Source organism: Erinaceus europaeus, chromosome 6 (genome assembly GCF_950295315.1).
Source record: "Erinaceus europaeus chromosome 6, mEriEur2.1, whole genome shotgun sequence".
NCBI classification, from domain to species: domain Eukaryota; kingdom Metazoa; phylum Chordata; class Mammalia; order Eulipotyphla; family Erinaceidae; genus Erinaceus; species Erinaceus europaeus.
In genome coordinates, this window is record NC_080167.1 from 28370551 (window position 1) to 28391013 (window position 20463).

General features: G+C 36.7%; 1 protein-coding gene across 4 annotated transcripts in view; it reads left to right on the forward strand.

The window, feature by feature from the left end:
• TARBP1 (TAR (HIV-1) RNA binding protein 1) overlaps window positions 1-20463 on the forward strand; it is an 81290-nt gene that overhangs the window by 18521 nt on the left and 42306 nt on the right. For 3 of the 4 annotated variants that reach the window (XR_009550207.1, XM_060191977.1, XM_060191975.1), the window contains exons 8-17: window positions 214-310; window positions 2118-2207; window positions 6418-6559; window positions 9566-9665; window positions 11184-11356; window positions 13750-13847; window positions 15223-15384; window positions 18041-18228; window positions 18563-18821; window positions 18928-19116. Coding sequence is in view for 3 of the 4 variants with exons in the window: in XM_060191977.1 (XP_060047960.1) it covers window positions 214-310; window positions 2118-2207; window positions 6418-6559; window positions 9566-9665; window positions 11184-11356; window positions 13750-13847; window positions 15223-15384; window positions 18041-18228; window positions 18563-18821; window positions 18928-19116 (1498 nt within the window). In the remaining variant the exon portion in view is untranslated. The remainder of the gene's footprint in view (window positions 1-213; window positions 311-2117; window positions 2208-6417; window positions 6560-9565; window positions 9666-11183; window positions 11357-13749; window positions 13848-15222; window positions 15385-18040; window positions 18229-18562; window positions 18822-18927; window positions 19117-20463) is intronic. The other variant, XM_060191976.1, reaches the window with a different exon arrangement.

The following is a 20463-nucleotide window of genomic DNA, read 5'->3' on the forward strand; positions in this document are numbered from 1 at the left end:
AACTTTGATGGCAGGTGTGGTGTGACAAAACTATGCTTTGTTATCTTATAGTCCTGTATCATACGATTAATAACAAATAATAAAATAAAATCAAAGCTTTCAAATTCTGACAGTGACTTTTTACACTACAGATGGTAGTTACAACTGATATTTACTAATTATGAGAATTGTCCTTGGGAACATGGACATGAATGTTTTGTTTTTTGTTGTCAGGGTTGTTCTTCAGTGCACTATGATCACACATCAGATTCTGTTGAGAGGAGCAGCACAGTGCTACCTTCTTCAGACTGCTATAAATTTGGTAGATGTGGTGAGTTTACCTCATGATATTTGAATTTAAAGGCCTCCCTTAGTGAATGAATATGCAAAAGACAGTTGACTTAAGCTTAAGATATACCTTTAGTATACTTTGAGTTAATACTGTATTAGGGGAAATTCATTGGTCTTTTGTTTCCCCAACATTTAAAAGTTCATCACTCATAATCTCAACAGCGAATTGAGGAGAGAGCATGTTTTTTAGGAATTTGAAACTTTCTTCAGGAAAACTGGAAACATTTACATGTTAGGCCGTGAGAGAGAGAGAGAGAGAGAGAGAGAGAGAGAAAGAGTGGAGCCCTTTTATTCACATCTTGTCTGAGGCCCACCTAGGCAAGAGAGCAAGAGAAAGAGAGAAGCTCCTCAGAGGTCTCTTACTAACATGTTGATGGGGTATTCACCTACGGCTGAGAGCACAAAAAAATAAAAGAGAGAGAAGCCTCCCAGAGCTCTTACTCACATGGTGACCTAGGCAAAGAGACTGAAGCCATGCCTACAGGTCTAGCTTATAAGACCCGGGCCCCACCTTCACCTTTCTCAGCCATACCTGGCACCACTACCATTTCCTGGATAGTACCCTCCAGGTTCTTGTTCCTCAACAATACTTTATAAAATTGACCGCAGCTAGCTTTTGGGAATTTGGATTTCAGGGGAGGTCTCCCAACTTATAATTGTGGCTTACTATGCCTGAAGTTTTTGTATAGAATATATGGTTCATAGTGAATACCTGCTTTCTTTCTGACGGTCTAATTTTAGTGGGTACTATGCAGAAGGTGTCAATGTGAATAACTCTTAAGAAAAATTCTAAACAGTGAGTCTTTAGTGAGCTTTCCTGATAGAGATAGCAATTCATACTTTTATCACAACTAACTGGGGGATTCAGCACATTCTGGTGACTTCTCAGGGAGAGGACTGTGGAAATATTTTGCTAGGTTTACTCTGTTCTGCCACATCTTTCAGAAATTTGATTGTTAAGGAATATCTATTGCCTTTATCTACAGTTTTAAAATCAGTTTATTTATTATTAGATAGAGACAGAAAGAAATTGAGAGGGTGGGAGAGATAGACAGACAGACACCTGCAGCCCTGCTTTACCACTTGTGAAGCTTTCCCCCTGCAGGTGGAGACTGGAGTTTGAACCTGGGTCTTTGCACACTGTAATGTGAGCACTTTTATTTATTTATTTATTTATTTATTTATTTATTTATTTATTTATTTATTTTATAACCCCTCAGTAATATTATTGCTGGGAATAGGAGGCAACACACTTTTTTTTTTTTTCTGTGAAGAGCCAGGTTAGTATATACTTTTGGCTTGCAGATCATTTGTCTCTGTCATACCTAGTCAAAAGCAGCCAGAAAGTTTATAAATAAATGGTTATGGTTGTGTTCCAATGAAACTTTACAAAATAGTCTGTGAGTGGTATTGCTAATCCAAGGCCTAGAGCAAGACATTTAATTTCAAGTTACACAGTCTTTTGGGAATAAAAAAACCTTCATGGTTTTCTTAATGCAGAGGATATTTTTGCGACTTTGGTAAGTAGTAAGAATGTTGTACTTTTAGGTGTGACTGTCTTGTCTTTAAGAAAGAAGCTTCATTTTAAGGAAGATGGATTTATAAAACAGCCTTTCATTTTAGGTGATATATTGGTTTTAACCTGTGTGTTCATTTTAAATGTTGAATGATATCTTTTTAAAAATAGCTTTCTTTTGATTTAACTAACAGTCTATTTTAATTGTATACTAGATTATTTTTATAGTGAATTTATTTTACTCAATTAAAATATAAAACTTCTTCCTCAGGAAAAAGTGTCACTTTCTGATGTTTCAACTTTTCTCACATCTCTGAGACAAGAAGAGTCCTTAGCACGAGGAACTTCATTGTGGACAGAGGTGAGATTGAGAATAACTTAATTTCCAGTTGAATTCATTATGGTCATTTATATAAAAAATAATGACTTTTATTATCTATCAACATACACTTTACATAGTGTATATTTACTTTGAGTAGACCTAGTGAAAAATGCTGCTAATAGTCTTATGAAGAAGTAAGAGATGGGAGACAGAAAAATGCTTGGGATAGGGATAGACCTATAAGAAGAGAAGAGAAGAAAGTGTAGTTGGCACATCTCAGTTTTAGATGAGATATATTAGGAATAATGCTGATTAACTAGTTCAGTAATATAAACCTTCTCTTTCTCTTTTTTCTGTCAGTTGATGTCACTTTTCATCTACTCAGTTGCTCAAGCCTGACACTTGGTAATTAGTAATTCTGACATTATGCCAGTGTTCCTTGAGTGGCAGGGTAGGAATGACCCAGCCCTCCTTCAGAGAATGGCTTAGTCCCTACCATTGCTACTTTCTAGGGAGGACAAGTTCCTGGAGTGTCCCACAAGAGGGCTTATCATGATGTTCCTGATGGACATGACCAGTGATGATGGAGAGGGATTTGTTAGAGGTCTAGGCCTATCATATCTATGTGGGAATCCAAGGATTCCCTAACTCAGGCCCCAGGTAGTGGGGTGGTCTGGTATTGACCAAAAAGGCCATGATTAAGTGAGCCAGTCCATATCCAGTTTTTTGGGGGCATATCTTTTCAACTCATTTGAGTAAATATCAAGGAGTAGTTATTGGGCTACTTGCTAATATTAAGAAGCTGCCAAATTTTCTTCCATAATAGCTGTACCATTTTTCCAGATGTGAATGAGAGTGTAGTTGCTCCACATCTTCATCAGCATTTAGTACTGTTGGTATATTGTATTTTAGTTATTCTACTTGGTATTTATTGTCAACTCATTGTTCTAATTTGTAGTTTTCTGATGCCATGTGATGCTGAGTATGCTCTCATATTCTGTGGTATCTCTATGTCTTTCATAAGGTTATTATTTAGATCTTCTGCCCATTATTTTTTTTTTTGTTAGTGAGTTACAAAATTTTAAGACATTATTTCCACTACCAGAGTTATATGTTTCTATCCCCCTCCAGCAGAATCTGCAATAGTTCTTCCAAGGTCTCAGATATGGGTTGACTATATATTTAAATCTATCTGTCTGTCTGTCTGTCTATCTATCTATCTATCTATCTATCTATCTATCTATCTATCTATCTCTCTATATTTTTTTGCCCATTTTTATTCATTTCTACAGCTCTGTGTTCACTTCCTCTCTAAGTCACACCAGCATTTATGACTACATTCAAGTATACTTCCTTTTTAACCTTTTTTTTTCTTTTATTATTATTATTATTTTATTTCCACCAAGACTATTGCTGGAGCTTGATGCCTATATGATGACTATATGATGAATCCACTGCTCCTGGCAGCCTTAAAAAAATTTTTTTTATAGGACAGAGAAATCAAGAGGGAAAGGGGATATAGAGAGGGAGAGACAAAAAGTCACATGCAGCACTGCATTACTGCTCCTGAAACTTTCCCTTGTGGGAGGGGCCTGGGGGCTTGAACCCATGTCCTTTTGCATGGTAATCTGTGCACTCAACCAAGTACAACATCAGCCCCTTTTTTTTTTTTTTTTATTGATAAGCTTTAAGAATTCTTTGTGCTTTTTGGATGTCAGTTTTATTTGTTAGAAAATATTTTTTCCCAGTCTGTGCCTCTTTTCTCTTTAGTATTTAAATATAAACTTTGGAGATTGGTATTATAATGGGAAATCAAGGGAAAATGTTTCGCAAAGACTCCTGGCTAGATGCTATCTTATACTCTAAGGCCAATATGTAAACTCTTAGAAAGGAAAATAGTCTAAATTCGACAAAGGGAAAAAAAATCAAATTTGAACTTGAGTTTATTTGCCAGTTATCCTGTTATGATAGGATCATTTCTTATGGGTATGCATGATTTTGATGTGGACCTAAACCCTGAAATTTTAAGATCTTTTAAACCACTGAAAAAAAAAATTCTAGTCTTGTAAGTTTGAGGTGAACATAAAGAGAAAAAGTAGATATTGTTAAAAGATACTGAGGCTATGCTGCCGATGTCTCTCTCCCTATCTTCCCCTTCTCTGCTTCTCTCTGTCTCAGTCAACCAGTCATCAAGAAATATACTTAGATTATGTTTTAAGATTATCCTATTGGATAATTCCTACACAGAAAACTTCCTTTACTGTTACTGATCTGCTCACTCAATGGAATGTCATTAGAATGTCTTTTTTTCTTTTTTTTTGTCATGACAGATTTGTTTATTCTATCATCTATTTTTTCTTTGGCCAAATGATGCATTGCTATTTTATTTTTCTATGAACTGATAATTTTGTTGATCATTTTTTTTAGTAAAAAAGTATGCTTAAAAGCATTTTTATCTTTAGAAAGAGACATTTTATACTTACTTTGTATTTAAACTCATGTATTGGTATAAACATTAAAAGATATATTGTAGGGGAGTCCGGCGGTGGCGCATTGGGTTAAGCGCACGTGGCGCAAAGTGCAGGGACCGGCGTAAGGATCCCGGTTCGAGCCCCGGCTCCCCACCTGCAGGGGAGTCACTTCACGGGCGGTGAAGCAGGTCTGCAGGTGTCTATCTTTCTCTCCCCTCTCTCTCTGTCTTCCCCTCCCTCTCTCCATTTCTCTCTGTCCTATCCAACAACAAAGCAACGTCAACGATGGCAATAATAACCGCAACGAGGCTGCAACAACTAGGGCAACAAAAAGGGGGAAAAATGGCCTCCAGGAGCGGTGGATTCATGGTGCAGGCACCGAGCCCAGCAATAACCCTGGAGGAAAAAAAAAAAAGATATATTGTAAGAAAATTAAGAGTACAGTTAAATTTCAGAAAATTCATATCACATATGATGAGATACTTTGTTAAATCCTGTGACCTATAGTTCTGTAAGTCTACCAAAAGAATAATTGAATATAGGCCATGACAGTATTTCTGTTTTTTTAAATTAGTGATTTAATATTGATTTACAAAATTATAAGATAATGGGTATAATTCTACACTGTTCCTACCACCAGAGTTCTGTGTCCCCCATTCCCTCCATTAGAAACTGCAGTAGTTTTCTATAGGTCACAGATATGAGTTGATTATTAATTCTGTAGCTATCTGTTTATATTTATATATATTTGCCTATTTTTTTCCTATGGTCCTGCCTTCCTTTCTAAGTGACACCACTACTTCTGAGTGTCCCCCCCCCTTTTTTTTTTCCTCTTGTCTCTCCGGGTCCTTAATATAATTGGAGTTCAGAGCCATCTGGTCATCTTCCCTAATATTTCTCCCCCTCTGGGATTATAGACCAAAGTTCTTTATGGGCTGCAGAAGGTGGGAGTTCTGGCTTCTGTAATTGCCTCTGTGCTGAACATGGATGCTGGCAGATCCTCCATAACCCCACCCTGTTTCTGTCTTTCTCTAGTGGAGTAGGGCTCTGGAGAGGTTAGGTTCCTTGACACATTGGTGAGGTTGTCTGCCCAGGGAAGTCAGGATGGAATCATAGTAGCATCTGCAACTTGTGACTGAAAGCAGGACAAAACATTTAATAAACAGGAACCAAAGAGTAGGAATAGAGCAGATGAGAATAGAGCTCTGATTAATGTATTCAAAAGCACACATGAGGGTGGGGGAAGTAGCATAGTGGTTTTGTAAAGAGTCTCATGCCTGGCTCCAAGGTCCTAGGTTCAATCGTCTGCACCACCATCAACCAGAGCTGAGCAGTGCTATGGTAAAAAAGCAACAACAGAACTACATATGGTAAACTGATGGGAGCATAGGGACTTTAATTATGACTTATGTTTTATATTCTACAGTCCCTTAGTATATAAAGCTGCAAGGAACTTTAAAGTTGTTAATAGTTTCCTGTGATGTCTTATTTTTAATATAATGTTCTTTATAATATATAAAAATTATATGCTTTACAAAATATTGACTGTTAGTGAAGTTTATAAATTCTTCAACAGAAATTAGAACATGCATCTATATTTAATTATATTCACATTTCATGTATGTGTGCAATTATTTTTTTTTGGCATTGTCTGAACTCATTATTTTACTTGTATGCAGTTACTTCAGTTAGTTGCAAAAAATAAATTTGGTTTGGGAAAATTAAAAACCCTTTGTTTAGTTAAACTTTTAAGATAAAGTGATTGTTTTCTCTTTTAGCTCTGTGATTGGTTGAGTATTAATGAAAGCTGTTTTAGGCAACCGTCAGCTTGTAGCTCTGTTGAACCTCACGAGACATCTTCTTTAAAAACTTATGTAAAGGACCTTGTTCAACAATATGTTAAAACACCTTCTTGGGAAAGTAAGTGAAATGATGTTTATAGATTCATATAATCAGAATATTTTCCAGGGGATTTTAATTTTTTTTTTTTTTTTTTGGTCAAGATGCAAACTTAATCAAATGCATGTCAGTTTATTGATGTCAAACTTGTATTTCAGTCAAATAATGAAAATAATAGAATGTAGAAATACTGTTTCTTTATCTCCTCTAGAATTTGGTATTTTAAACCATTTTATGTGTTTTATTTTTTAAATATATTTATTTTCCCTTTTTGTTGCCTTTTTTATTTTTCATTGTTGTAGTTATTATTGTTGTTGTTGTTGATGTCATTGTTGTTGGATAGGACAGAGAGAAATGGAGAGAGGAGGGGAAGACAGAGATGGGGAGAGAAAGACACCTGCAGACCTGCTTCACCACTTATGAAGGGACTCCCCTGCAGGTGGGGAGCCAGGGGCTCGAATTGGGATCCTTACACCAGTCCTTGCGCTTTGTGCCACGTGCACTTAACCCGCTGCCCTACTGCCCGACTCCCCATTTTATGTGTTTTAAAAAGCTAAAATTATCACCAGAGTAAGAATTATATACAAATATATACAAATAAATTTAATCTGTTCTACAATTTCTGAATCCTTTGGGCACTAGGTAAATGGATATATTTTTGGAGCTTGTGTAGATAAATCTGTATTTCTTCAGTTTGTTTTCAAAATTATCTACTTTGAACAGATTATGAAAAATAATTTTGGAACAATTACACTTGAAAAGATTTTCTTGTAAACTAAATGCTTATTTATATTCAATTTTGCAGCATCTGTGGAGAAGAATGTTAGACTACATGAGGGAAGAACTAATAGCACATTCATTATTAGGATTCCTTTTTTCTTTTTTTAGTGTTTCCTCTACATTAAATTATTAGTGATTATTTTGAGGGAATTGCATTTTTTGATTTAATGTATCTTTAATTTCCTAGCTTTGTCTTAAACTAAGTAATTTTCATCTACTGATAGTTCTAATCTGATCATGAAGTACATCTTACATGATCAGATCATTATCTTCTAAAGTTCATGAACTTAACCATTCATTCCTCTTAGAACAATTCTGTTTTTGGGTGTTTTGATTGTCTTTATTGTACAGTAAATCTGTGCTTTACTTAGAAATTCTTTTCACTAATTCTGTGAATGTTTTGATATCTACGCTAGAGTAAAAATAGATTAACTGGGAGTCGGGTGGTAGCTCAGTGGGTTAAGTGCACTTGGCTCAAAGCACGAGGACTATCTTAAGGATCCCGGTTCGATTCCCCGGCTCCTCACCTGCAGGGGAGTCGCTTCACAAGCAGTGAAGCAGGTCTGCAGGGATCTTTCTCTTCCCCTCTCTGTCTTTCCCTCCTCTCTCCATTTCTCTCTGTCCTATCCTACGACAATGACATCAATAACAACAATAATAACAACAACAATAAAACAATAAGGGCAACAAAATGGAATAAATAAATAATAAAAAAATTAAAAGATAGATTAACCTTCCTAAAATAGCTATACACTTTGTCTTTATAATTGAGACTATATAGCAACATTAGATAAGACGAACTATTAAAACTGGATAAAAGATTCTTCTCAGTTTCTACCTTAACAGTTCTAGGATTTTCAATTCACAACTGAAATACTAGAATTACTGTTATTTTAAAATTTATACAATGGAAATATCGACGAGACCATAGGATAAGAGGGTACAATTCTATAGAAAACCCAGAACCAAAACTCCATATCCCATCTCCTCCCTTGAAAGCTTTCCTAATCTTTATCCCTCTGGGATTATGGACCCAGAATCATTATGGGGTACTGAGGGTGGAAGGGCTGGCTTCTGTAGTTGCTTCTCTGTTGAACATGGGCGTTGGCAGGTCGATCCATACTCCCAGCCTGCCTCTCTCCCTAGTGGGGCAGGGCTCTGGGGAAGCAAGGTTTCAGGACACATTGGTGATCTGCCCAGGGAGGTCTGGTTGGCATCATGGTAGCATCTGGAGCCTAGTGGCTGAAAAAAGAATAAATAAGACCTTATCCATTTCTTTCTCTTCTTTATATAGAACTACTTTTCTTTCATTATCTATCTATCTATCTATCTATCTATCTATCTATCTATCTATTTATTTTTTACTTTTTAATTGCAGCCAGAGTTATCATTGGTGCTCATTTCCCAACCCTAACCCTAACCTCCCTGTTCCTGGCTACTATTTTTTCTTTTCTTTTATTTAATAGGACAGAGAGAAGTTGAGAGGGAGAGAAAGAGAAACACCTATAGCACTACTTCACCACTTGTGAAGTTTCCACTGCATTTGGAGGTGGGGTGCTTGAATCTGGGTCCTTGTACTTGGTAACCTATGTGCTTAACCAGATGTGCTACCTCCTAGCCCTGTATACTACTACTGTAACTTCCAGTAACTTCCTCTAGCCTGATAAATAGAAACAGAAGCCCTTTACATATTTACTATTTCCTCTGAGTGTTTCTTCTATTTGTGTAGCCTTGTCTTTGTTAACCTCACAGTTACCCTAGCAACCTTCCATTTCCTGAAATAGGACACGGCCTCTCCCCAGTGGACTTGTGATAAACTATTCTTCACCCATTTTTCAGCCTCATACCCAGTCCAATTTAGGGTGGCATTCTATTCCTACCTGGATGACGACATGTTCTCCTAACCTACACTATCCTGTTACCATTTATGACCATCACTGCAATGATAATTTCACCTTCCTTTGTGTATTCTTTGGTGGGTATTTTTCCCCTCTGTGCACTGTCAACCCCATGTTCACATGAGCCATTGAATCTGTAGCACAGAGTCAATATGTGGGAGACATGCAAAAATCTCTTTGAATTCATACTTACATGTGTAGAACAGTGAGCCATGCAGTAGTATATTTATTCTGCTGTATTTCATCTTAGCTGTATTTCTTTTTATTGTTGGCAAAAACAATTTGCTGTTCTGACTTTGAAGAATTATGTTAATGCTTTGCAAACCTGAACTAGTCATTGTTATCCAAGCAGGAGAAAAATGCTATATGCCTGACTGGCTTGAAGCCAAACTGGTTGCTACAATGGTCTTACTGGCTGTTGATGTGGAAGCAATGAAAGTTCAATATGGGTAAGTGTTTCTAGACTTGAAAGCTTAAAACTGCTAATCAGTAAGACTTTTTAAATAATTGGTATGGAATTGGTCATAGAAGGTATTAAAGGAGAGAAATAAACATGTAACATACTAAAGGAAATTTCAAAATGACAGGAACAAAAGTTCTTTTGTTCTTTAGGTTGGTAAGTTAAAGTGTTAAATTAAGAAGGTCAAAATTGATATACATTTATTGCTGAATTTATGTAGAAGATGAGTTGTAAGATCCTAACATAATTTACTGGACTTGTCCCTTTGTAAATGTCTTTTTTTTTTAAGATAACAAAAAAAAAAATCTCTTATTTTGAAAATTTGAAGACATAAATTCTCACCAGATTATAATTGTTGCAAAATAACTTTCATAGTATATTTATAAACTAAATAGTTATTTACCTAGTATGAAATCTGCTTTCTAGACATGGTGATAGTACTAAAACTTACTGTAACAGTTTTTCATAAGTCCTTAATTTCTTAATGTGCTTTTATTAACATGTTAATTTTTGCTTTCTGTATTTTTGAATTGCAGAAGCAGAGTCTCAGCATTTTAATTTGCAGATAAATGTGGGATTTCCTTCATACTAGTTTCTAAAGTTGAATACACTGTATTTTCCCCTATGCTTTCTTTTTCTTTTTCTTTAATTAATTTCATAATGACCCATAAGACCATAGGATAAGGGGGATACAGTTCCCACCATCAGAGTCCCATATGCCATCCCCTCCATTGGAAGCTTTCCTATTCTTTATCACTCTGAGACCATGGACCCAGGATCATTTTGGGGAGCAGAAGGTGGAAGGTCTGACTTCTGTAATTGCTTATTCACTGGACCTGGCAGTTCATAGGTCGATCCATACTCCCAGCCTATTTCTATCTTTTCGTATTATGGCAGGGCTCTGGGGAGGTGGGGTTTCAGGGTACATTGGTAGTGTCATCTGTCCAGGGAAGTCAGGTTGGTTAGCATCTGCAACTTAGTGACTGAAAAAGCAGTAAGATACAAAGCAAGCTCCTGTGCTGAATATGGGCCCCAGATCAAATTGATGGGGTTTACAGTTAATAATATTTATATACTTTTCCCATATTTGGGAGTTGCTCTCTATCCAGATCCAGATTTCTAGTCCTATTTTAAACTCTTACACCATCTCCCCAGACAATCCCTTTAGCTCAACTGCATGCTAGCTGTTAGGCTCCGACAAAAATTGGGAAAGTCATAGGCCCCTTGGAATATACCTAAAATAGACCTACTAGCTTTTTCTAAAATGAAGATCCCACATCTCATCTGCTTTCTTCTTTCTGTGAATGACTGGTCACTGACAAAGACTGAACGGTCAGTGAGAAAACTGGAAAGATCAGTTCTAATAGGTGCTAGGTATTTAAATCACTCAGAAGAGTAACACTTTCTGGTTAAACCCGCTAGCTAATTAATGCCACAGATTATAGATGGAAAATAATTTTCTTATGCTTTTGAAATGCTTGATTTGGACATGTCTTTTAATATGTAGTGATGAACAGAGAACACAGAATGTATTGAGGATGTTCTTAGATCCACTTCTGGATACCCTCATGAAGTTTGCTACAAATGCCTACATGCCACTGGTGAAAACGGACAAATGCCTTCAGTTGCTGTTGAAGTTATTGCATACCTGCTTGTTGAAAGGTCCCAGAACCCAAGATGGTGAGGATAAAGAGTTTCTGTTAGCTTTTTTGACATAGCATTGGTATTTAGCATGAGAGCAAATTCACGGCCTTTGTGATAAAAAAAAAAAAAAATCTTCATGCATTTAGCAAATATTTACTGAGTATCTCCAGGTGTTGCTGGGGGATATTGTAGAAAAGGAATAACCTGTTATGCTCATGTAGTTTGATAGCTAGCATGAAGTTAGATAAAAATATTGTCTGGGAAAATGGTGTCAGAGTAGAGAAAAGGGACAGAAGTTGGACTAGGACAGAAAGTAGCTCCCATCCTTGAAAAAATTCTATGAATAAAATTAACTGTTTTATAGAGAGAGTCTAAAAGAGGTTTCCCTCTGTCCTCCATGTTGTCCTTTTCTCTCTTCTTCTCTCCTTCTCTTCCTCTTTCTCCTCCTCCTTTGTTTTTCCTATTAAAACTAGGGATGACATAGGAAGAAAAGCATAATATGAAGGAACTGATGCAGAAACTGTGTAGTCAGTTGCTTTCTTCCCCTCCTTTATTTAGCCTATTGTTACTATCCTGATATTCAAGTTTATTGATTGTTTTATTAATTAAAAAGTGGTTTACAAACTATTTCAGAAGTATAATTTCTTACCTCTTCAGAATGTGTTATCCTAACTTGTCTCCAGCAGAGTACCAGTATCGCTCCCCCAAAGTTCATTGGAGCTTCTCTACCCTTTTAACCCAGACCCCCCCTCCCCAGTCCTCTTGATAAGCTCAGTTTTTCAGTTGGAGACCAAAGACTTGTTCTGTTTGTTCCCTTTCTTGTATTTCTTCCAGTGTGGTTATTTTAGTCAGTTATTATATGGTTTGCCTATTAAAAAAAATTGATTTCAGGACCAGGCATCTGGTAGAGTGTACACGTTACATAGTGTACAAACCCCTAGTCCCCACCTGCATGAGGGGGGCTTCATAAACAGTGAAGCAGTGCTCTAGATATCTTTATTCCCCTCTCTTTTTCTTTCTCCCCCTTCCCTCTCAGTTTCTTTCTGTCTTTATTAAAAAAAGTTGCTGGGAACATTGAATTTATTGTGCAAGCACTGAGCCCCAGCAATAACCCTAAGAGAAAAAAATTGGATTTGATTTTTGTGTATATGTTCCATTTCCTCGCTGAACCTATTTATTTCAAGAGTGTTTTGTTTTGTTTGTTTTATTTTTGTTTGCTGCCAATATCATCTCACTGGGATTTTCTTCTTTTCTCTAGATAGAGGATAAGAAACAGAGAGAAAGAAGTAAAGGTGAAATGGTGTGTGTGTGTGTGTGAGAGAGAGAGAGAGAGAGAGAGAGAGAGAGAGAGAGTAAAGCTACTGTTAGCACTGGTAGCTGAAGACTCTGAAAGGTAAAAAGCAGTTTGAGAAAGTAGTGACACCAGTCAGCAGTGCCCTGAGGCCTCATCCCTGGTAATATGTGCACCCACATGTGCAGTCTACCAGGTGAGCCACTTGCCAGCCCCCTCAAAACCACTCTTGATGTTGAAGAGTATTAGAACATTTTTTTTTTCTTACTAGGTTTTCCTAGCATCAGCAGCATCCTGGTTTTGCTATTTGTCTTTTCCCATGTTAACTAGGAATTTACTGATTTTTCAGATGTCCAACTATTTCGGGTTATAGCTTATTGACTGTTACTTTGTAAGACTCTGGATCTTCTTTAAATTGTGTGGAAAATGTTGGTAATATTTTTGTTAAGCAGTCGATCAGGTTAAATTTAAGACTTCTGACCCAACTTCTGTTCCATATCAGTTTTGTTTTCAAGTCCTTTGCAATGCCATCTTGACCTGTGTCCTATGTGTTGCAGCTAGTGTCTAGTCTAGGACCTGGGGATTTGTCTTTGCTCTGTTCTGAATGTCTTATATGCTGATTAATAACGTACATAGCAGCACAGGTGTGAGCCCAGGAATTCACAAATCATTTTGGGAGCCAGTTTCCTACCTCACATCTCTCTAGAACAGCTTAGGTACTCATTGTTGGCTTTTCTGGGGTTCTTTTTCATCTTCTGCTAGAAAGTTGGGGCTTAATCTGTTGCCCATTTTCTTTACTGTTTCTGAATCGGATTCCAGCCTACAGGAGAACCAAAGTAGACTTTCTGCAATTCACTGTCACTTCTTTCTGAACCTATCTGCTACTTTTACATTTTAGACTCTTCAGCTAGCTGTTTCAGATACTCTACATGGGCATTTAGCTGCTGTTTCAGCATATCTATAACTAGAAATCCTAAGTGAATTCTAGGATTAATTATAGATTTTTTTCACAGCTTTATTGACTATTACATTATTGGAATTTATTTTTCATAAATGATTAATCTGTGTGATTATTATAGATTATTATAGATTATTAACATTTCTATTACTTTAGTTACATCTTTTACCCTCCATACAGATGAAGTGTACACTCTTCTTCAGAACTTGGTCATGTCTACTACAGAGAGCATTTCTGAATTTATTCTCAGAAAACTTACTATGAATGAACTAAGTAGTGTAAGTATTCGTTGGTATAACTTTTCATTATTTGATTGTCAGGCACTGTATTAAATTAAAAAGAATGTAATAATAAATTAAGAAGTGGCTTTTGGAAGCAAATGAGTAAATTAGAACTCTAGAATCTTCTAGTTCTGGTTCCATCAGTATAGTAATTCTGATCTTGGAAAGTTATATAACCTTCCCAACCCTCAGTTTCTTCATCTGCAAAACAGAGATCATACATCTGGAGTTTGGTAGGTTTAAATAGTATAACATAGTTGAAATACTTAGCATATTCAGTTTGGTCCCAAATTCTGATTTGCTAGGATGGAATAGGACTAGATAACATTACATAATATTTACTTTTAGGGCTAGAGAGATAGCATAATGGTTATGCAAAGAACTTTTGTGTCCAAGGTTCTAAGGTTCCAGATTTAATCCCCAGTACCACCATAAGCCAGAGCTAAAAAATGCTCTGGTAAAAAAATAATTTAAATTAATTAATAAATATAAGTATATATAAGCATTTTTGTGTATATATATATATATATTTAAACTTATTGCCGCCTGGATTATTATTGGGGCTTCATAATTTGTGTTCTTGGTGGACATTTTTCTCTTTTTCTTTTTTCTTTTTTTTAATTAGAGGGTGAAAGTCAGGAAGAGAACATAATATTTAATGTTAAAGCTCTATAAGTGATTCTAAAAAGCAGTTACAATTGGGAAAAAAAAATAGGGCTGAGGCAAAGGATGTTGTGAATATGCTCTGCTCTCTGCATTATTCTTTTTAGGCAGTTGAACAAAATTAAAGTGTGGCCACCCTCCACCCCCACAGAATGTATTGAAGCACCAGTTCTTGTAGATTGTGGTCCGGGAGGTGGCTCAGTGATAAAGCTTTGGACTCTCAAGCATGAGGTTCTGAGTTTGATCCCCAGCAACACATGTGCCAGAGTGATGTCTGGTTCTTTCTCTCTCCTACTATCTTTCTCATAAATAAATAAAATCTTAAAAAAATAGAATTGGCTGTTATTTCATATATATATATATATTTGTTAAAATCACTAGGGAAAATTTTTGAGGCAATCAGAAGATTAAATTGTCAAAGTAAGAAAATGTACTTATTTTAACATTGATTAAGTCCTCTCCTCTCTTATCCTCTCCTCTCCTGTCCTCTTCTCTCCCTTCCTCTCACCCTCCCTTTCCCTCCCCTCAAAAAAAAATCCAGTTTATAGTGGTATTAGGGATTGATCCTGGGACTTTGGAGCCTCAGGCATGACTTTTTTTTTTTTTAATATAACCACTATGCTATCTCCCCTAAATTAATTTATTTTGTATCTCCATTTTATGAAATCTTGGATTGACTTGCGTGTTAACTATCTGCTATTTATTCTAGGTTTCAGATATGGATCGTTGCCAATTATACCTGATGGTATTGACTGAACTTATAAATCTCCATTTGAAGGTTGGGTGGAAAAGAGGTAACCCTGTTTGGAGAGTTCTTTCTTCTTTGAAAAATGCATCTATTCGGCATCTTCAAGAGATGGGCAGTGGGCAGGTAATCCTCTTTAATTCAGGCTTGCCGTTATTTTTTAGTAAGACATACATTGATATCATAGAAAGCATCTGCCAAGATTCAATTTTTCAAATAGTGTCCTTTGTTCATAATAATTGCTGAAGATTGAGGCTCCTATTAGCATACTAGATATAATCTTTCACCTTCTGTATCCCACAATGATCTTGGGTCCATACTCCCAGAGGGTTAAAAAATAGGAAAGCTATCAAGGAAGGGGATGGGATACGGAGTTCTGGTGGTGAGAATTGTGTGGAGTTGTACCCCTCTTATCCTATGGTTTTGCTAGTGTTTCCTTTTCAAAAATAAAATAAAAAAATAAATAATACTAGATATATGTATGGTGATTTCAATCTTGAAGTTATTTATACAGATATAGTGGGTTTAAACTATTTGCTGTTCATGAACCAGCAATGAACACTTTTTTGTGTGTCCAAAGTTATCAGTCTGGCAGAACCCTCCATTCTTGACTTTCTGCCTCATTTCTCTTCCATCCCATGGTGTACCTGTGCAGCTGTCGCTGGAGGCTACCATATAGAGTTCCACAGATCACAAGCACATGCCAGCTTTCTCACCAGGGCTTTTTTTCTGTCTGGTGCTACCTCTGAGAATGCCTTCCCTACCTGGATAGTGAGCCTACTTTGTCATGTCCACAGGTCTAGCTCAAGCCTGACTTCTGCCACATCGGAGGAAGCTGTTTTGCTGAGGTGTTCTCTCTCTTCCCTTTCCTTCTCTGTTTGATAAAGTCAGGCTAAAGGGGGCTAGACGGTGTTCTACCTGGCTAAGCACACATATTATTATTCTTTTAAATTTTTTTATTATCTTTATTTATTGGATAGAGGCAGCCAGAAATTGAGAGGAGGAGGGGAGATAGATAGAGAGAGAGAGAGAGGGAAAGAGAGAGAGAGAGAGACCTCCAGCACTGCTTTACCACTCACAAAGCTTTCCCCCTGCAGGTAGGGACTGGGGGCTTGAACCCAGGTCCTTGTGCACTCAACCAGGTGCGCCACCACGCAGCCCCATGCGCACACATTACAGTGCACAAGGACCTGGGTACAAGCCCCTGGTCACCACCTGCAGATGAAAAGCTTCACAAGTGGTGAAGCAAGGCTGCAGGTTTCTCTCTCTCCCTCTGTCTCTATCTTTCCTTCCCCTCTCAATTTCTCTCTCTATCCAATAATAAATAAAATACTAAAAAAAATAAACATAAAAAATGAAGTCATGCTAAAGCAGAAAAGCCCAGAGGACACCCCCTAAAAAATTAAGAAAAAAGAAGAACCGGGTGTGTGTGTGCGTGCATGTGTGTTTATGTATGATGTAATTGTGTCTCATCTTTCTCTGTGGCAAAACTCAAATCACATTATCTTTCATTTAAATTTTAATTATGATACACAGAGAAATAGGGTGTGAGAGGGAGAGAGGGAAGAGAGACATCTGTAATCTGCTCTACTGCTAATGAAGCTTCCCCCCTGCAAGTGGGGATATGGGGCTTGAACCAGGGTTCTCACACATGATAACATAACTTGTATAATTTACCCATTGTGATGCCCTGTGCCCCCAAATCACATTTTATTTTAGAGGTCTTTATAATCAGTATCTCATTTTTTTTTTTCTTTCACTTTCCTACTGCTCTTTACCCATTATGGTATTTATTTCCATCTTATTTTTGGAGTAATTTATGTCTTCTCTGCTGGTTTTTAGCACCTAAAGACAGTTCTTACACATGACAGAATAAAATACAGTGGTTAAGAGTACAACTTTTTAAATATATATTCTCTTTTGTTGCCCTTGTTTTTTTTATTGTTGTAGTTATTATTGTTGTGGTTATTACTGATGTTGTCATTGATGGATAGGACAAAGAGAAATGGAGAAAGGAGGGGAAGACAGAGAGGGGGAGAGAAAGATAGACACCTGCAGACCTGCTTCACCGCTTGTGAAGTGACCCCCATGCAGGAGGGGAGCCGGGGCCCCCCACCGGGATACTTACTCTGGTCCTTGCGCTTCGTGCCACGTGCGCTTAACCCGCTGCGCTACTGCCCAGCTCCCAAGAGCACAACTTTTATTGTTGATCTTTGTCTTGTAAGTATGAAACCAAGATATCTTGGTTTTCTTCTTTTATACTCTTAAATGTATAATTTCAAATACTTTACATAATACAACCCAATAGTTAATCTTAGTAATGCTGTGAAATAGATTCTTTTACTCTTCCCATGACACATTCTTTTCTCCATTATTATTTTCCTTCTTTCCTTTATTAACATTCTTCAGCCAGACCAAGATTCACATATAGGGCTTTTGCTTCCAAATATATACAGGTTGAGAAATACTGAATCATGCAGTTTGGATTTTGTTTATAGCTAGTCTGTTATATACAGACTTCAAGGAACCCTTCCAAATGAAAGTATCAATTTGTCCTTTTAGTGTGAATTGCTGAATTTTTATTGCCATTTTACAGATTTGTTACACATTTGTAGAGGAATGTTAAAAATGAAATGGTGTGTTGTTTCCTTTTATTTCCTCTTATTCATAAGAAGAGGGGGTGGGATTGACAGACATACAATTTTGAAGTCCTTACTGCTTTACTTGCTTCTCTATAAATCTTGCTTCTGTTTAAGTTAAGACTATACTGTGATCTCCTCAGGAGCCAACACTTAGTACACAGATTCAGAGAGTCGTTAGTATGGCCTCCTTGGCCATGATATGTGAAGCCGTTGACCAGAAGCCAGAACTTCAGCTGGACACTTTGGATGCTGGGCCGACAGAAGAGTTCCTCTCTTCTCTTCAGCTCAATCAGACACTGCAGAAGCCCCTCACAGAAGAGCAAGGCAGGTATGTCCACCCCTTGATTGTAGACTATGCATGGAAGGTATCCTCACTATAGATACTTAAAAAGTCATTTTTTTGTTTCAATTGTGATTACCCAAATTTTATAGGATTATAGAAATTTTCAGTGAATCATAACATGAGTGAAAAATAGCCTACTTTTAGGGTCTTTAGAAAATTGAGGTTTGTGTAGTTTCCTTGTTGTTTTTTTTTTTTTGTTTTGTTTTTCTGAGCTGTTTAGTCATGATTCTGGTACTAAATTCTCCACTCGTAAAGATAGTATCCTACATGCAAAGTAAATTGCTTGGGTGACTTTATTCTACTTGGACTTTTTTTTCAGTGTTTTGGAACAATCATCTTCCCAAGGATGGGGGAAAATAGTTGCGCAATATATTCATCACCAGTGGGTCTGCCTCTCCTTCCTATTGAAAAGATATCACACCCTTATACCAACCTCAGAGTGTGAAATTCTGGAACCCATTTTACCAGCTCTTCAAATGCCAAAAAGAACTTTGCAGTTTGCACTAGAAGCTCTCACTGTTCTTCCTTCTGATCAAATTTTACCTGTGTTCCATTGCATGAAAATTTTGGTTCCCGTGGTAAGTTATAGTAAGACATAATTTGAAAGATACATATAAGATCAGAAATCAGTTGCTGAAATTGTGATAATTCTGTACCTTTTTTTTTTCCTTCTTTTCTTACCAGCTGCTGACTTCTTCTGAATCACTCTGTATAGAGTCTTTTGACATGGCTTGGAAAATTACATCTTCTTTAAGCAACACACAGTTGCTATTCTGGTCTAACTTAAAGGCTTTTGTTCAGTTTGTTTTTGATCCTAAAGTTCTTAGTATTGCTGCAAAATTGAAGAGCCAAGCATATCTCAAAATAAAAGAGGTAATTTTAAAACATTGGGGTAAAAAAAAAGAAATTTATCATCTTAGTCATTTTTAAGGATACATGTGAATTAAGTATATTTATATTATTGTAACTGATCTCCAGAATTTTATCTTGGAGTATTGAAAATAACTGCTTTTCTCCAACTTCCCAAATCCTAGTTCCTATAGCTACCACTTTACTTTCTATTTATTTTTTACTTTAATTAATTAATTAATTTATTTTTTGCAACCACAGTTATAACTCAAGCTCAGTGCTTGCAAGAGGACATCTGCCAGAATTGCCAATTTGGGATTTTTTCCTCCCTCCCCTCTTGCTTTCTCTTTTTCTCATGGAGACAGTAATAGAGAGCAAGAGAGAGAGAAAGAGAAAGAGACATTTTTACCACCTCTCACCTCTCATTGATTCTTCTGCCCTAGATGGGGATCTAGGACTTAAACCTGGGTTCTTTCTGGGTCTGCCACCACCCAGGCCTTTATATTTTATTTCTATGAATTTGATTACTCTATATAAGAATGTAACTAGTGTTTTCTTTTTAATTTATGTGAATTGTAATACATGGGAAACTAAAATACTAGAATACTTAAAACTACTGGATTTGGGGAGTCGGGCTGTAGCACAGCGGGTTAAGCACACGTGGCGCAAAGCACAAGGACCGGCATAAGGATCCCGGTTCGAACCCCGCTCCCCACCTGCAGGGGAGTCGCTTCACAGGCGGTGAAGCAGGTCTGCAGGTGTCTATCTTTCTCTCCTCCTCTCTGTCTTCCCCTCCTCTCTCCATTTCTCTCTGTTGTATCCAACAACGACAACAACAATAATAACTACAACAATAAATCAACAAGGGCAACAAAAGGGAATAAATAAATTTTAAAAAATTAGATTTAAAAAAAAACTACTGAATTTGTTGCTTATCTCACCAATAAATATTTGAAACTTCTTCATTCAGTGTCATAAGAAGAAAGTATCTGACATGAAAAAAATAAGTGTTGAGTTGTCGGAAAAGTCATCATACAGTTTTGCATTGAAAAACAGAAATGCATCATGACTTTTCCAACAATCCAATATTAATTCATGGTAGGCCATGAATCACATCTGTTTCACATTTTATTTTATAAAATTTTTTATGTTTCAACTTTTTAAATTTGTGTGAAAATCTTGGGAAATTGGGCAGTTTGGCAACACAGGTCGTTTATGCATGTCAGCAATTTATTTGCGTAGGACTTAATCTGCTTCTCCACTTGCTGTCATTCTTTAGCATCTGCTGGTGCTAAAAGCAAATGTCAGAGCACCACTTGTGACTGCATTTATGCTGTTGATTTTTATGTTTAAAAATAATTATTTGAATAT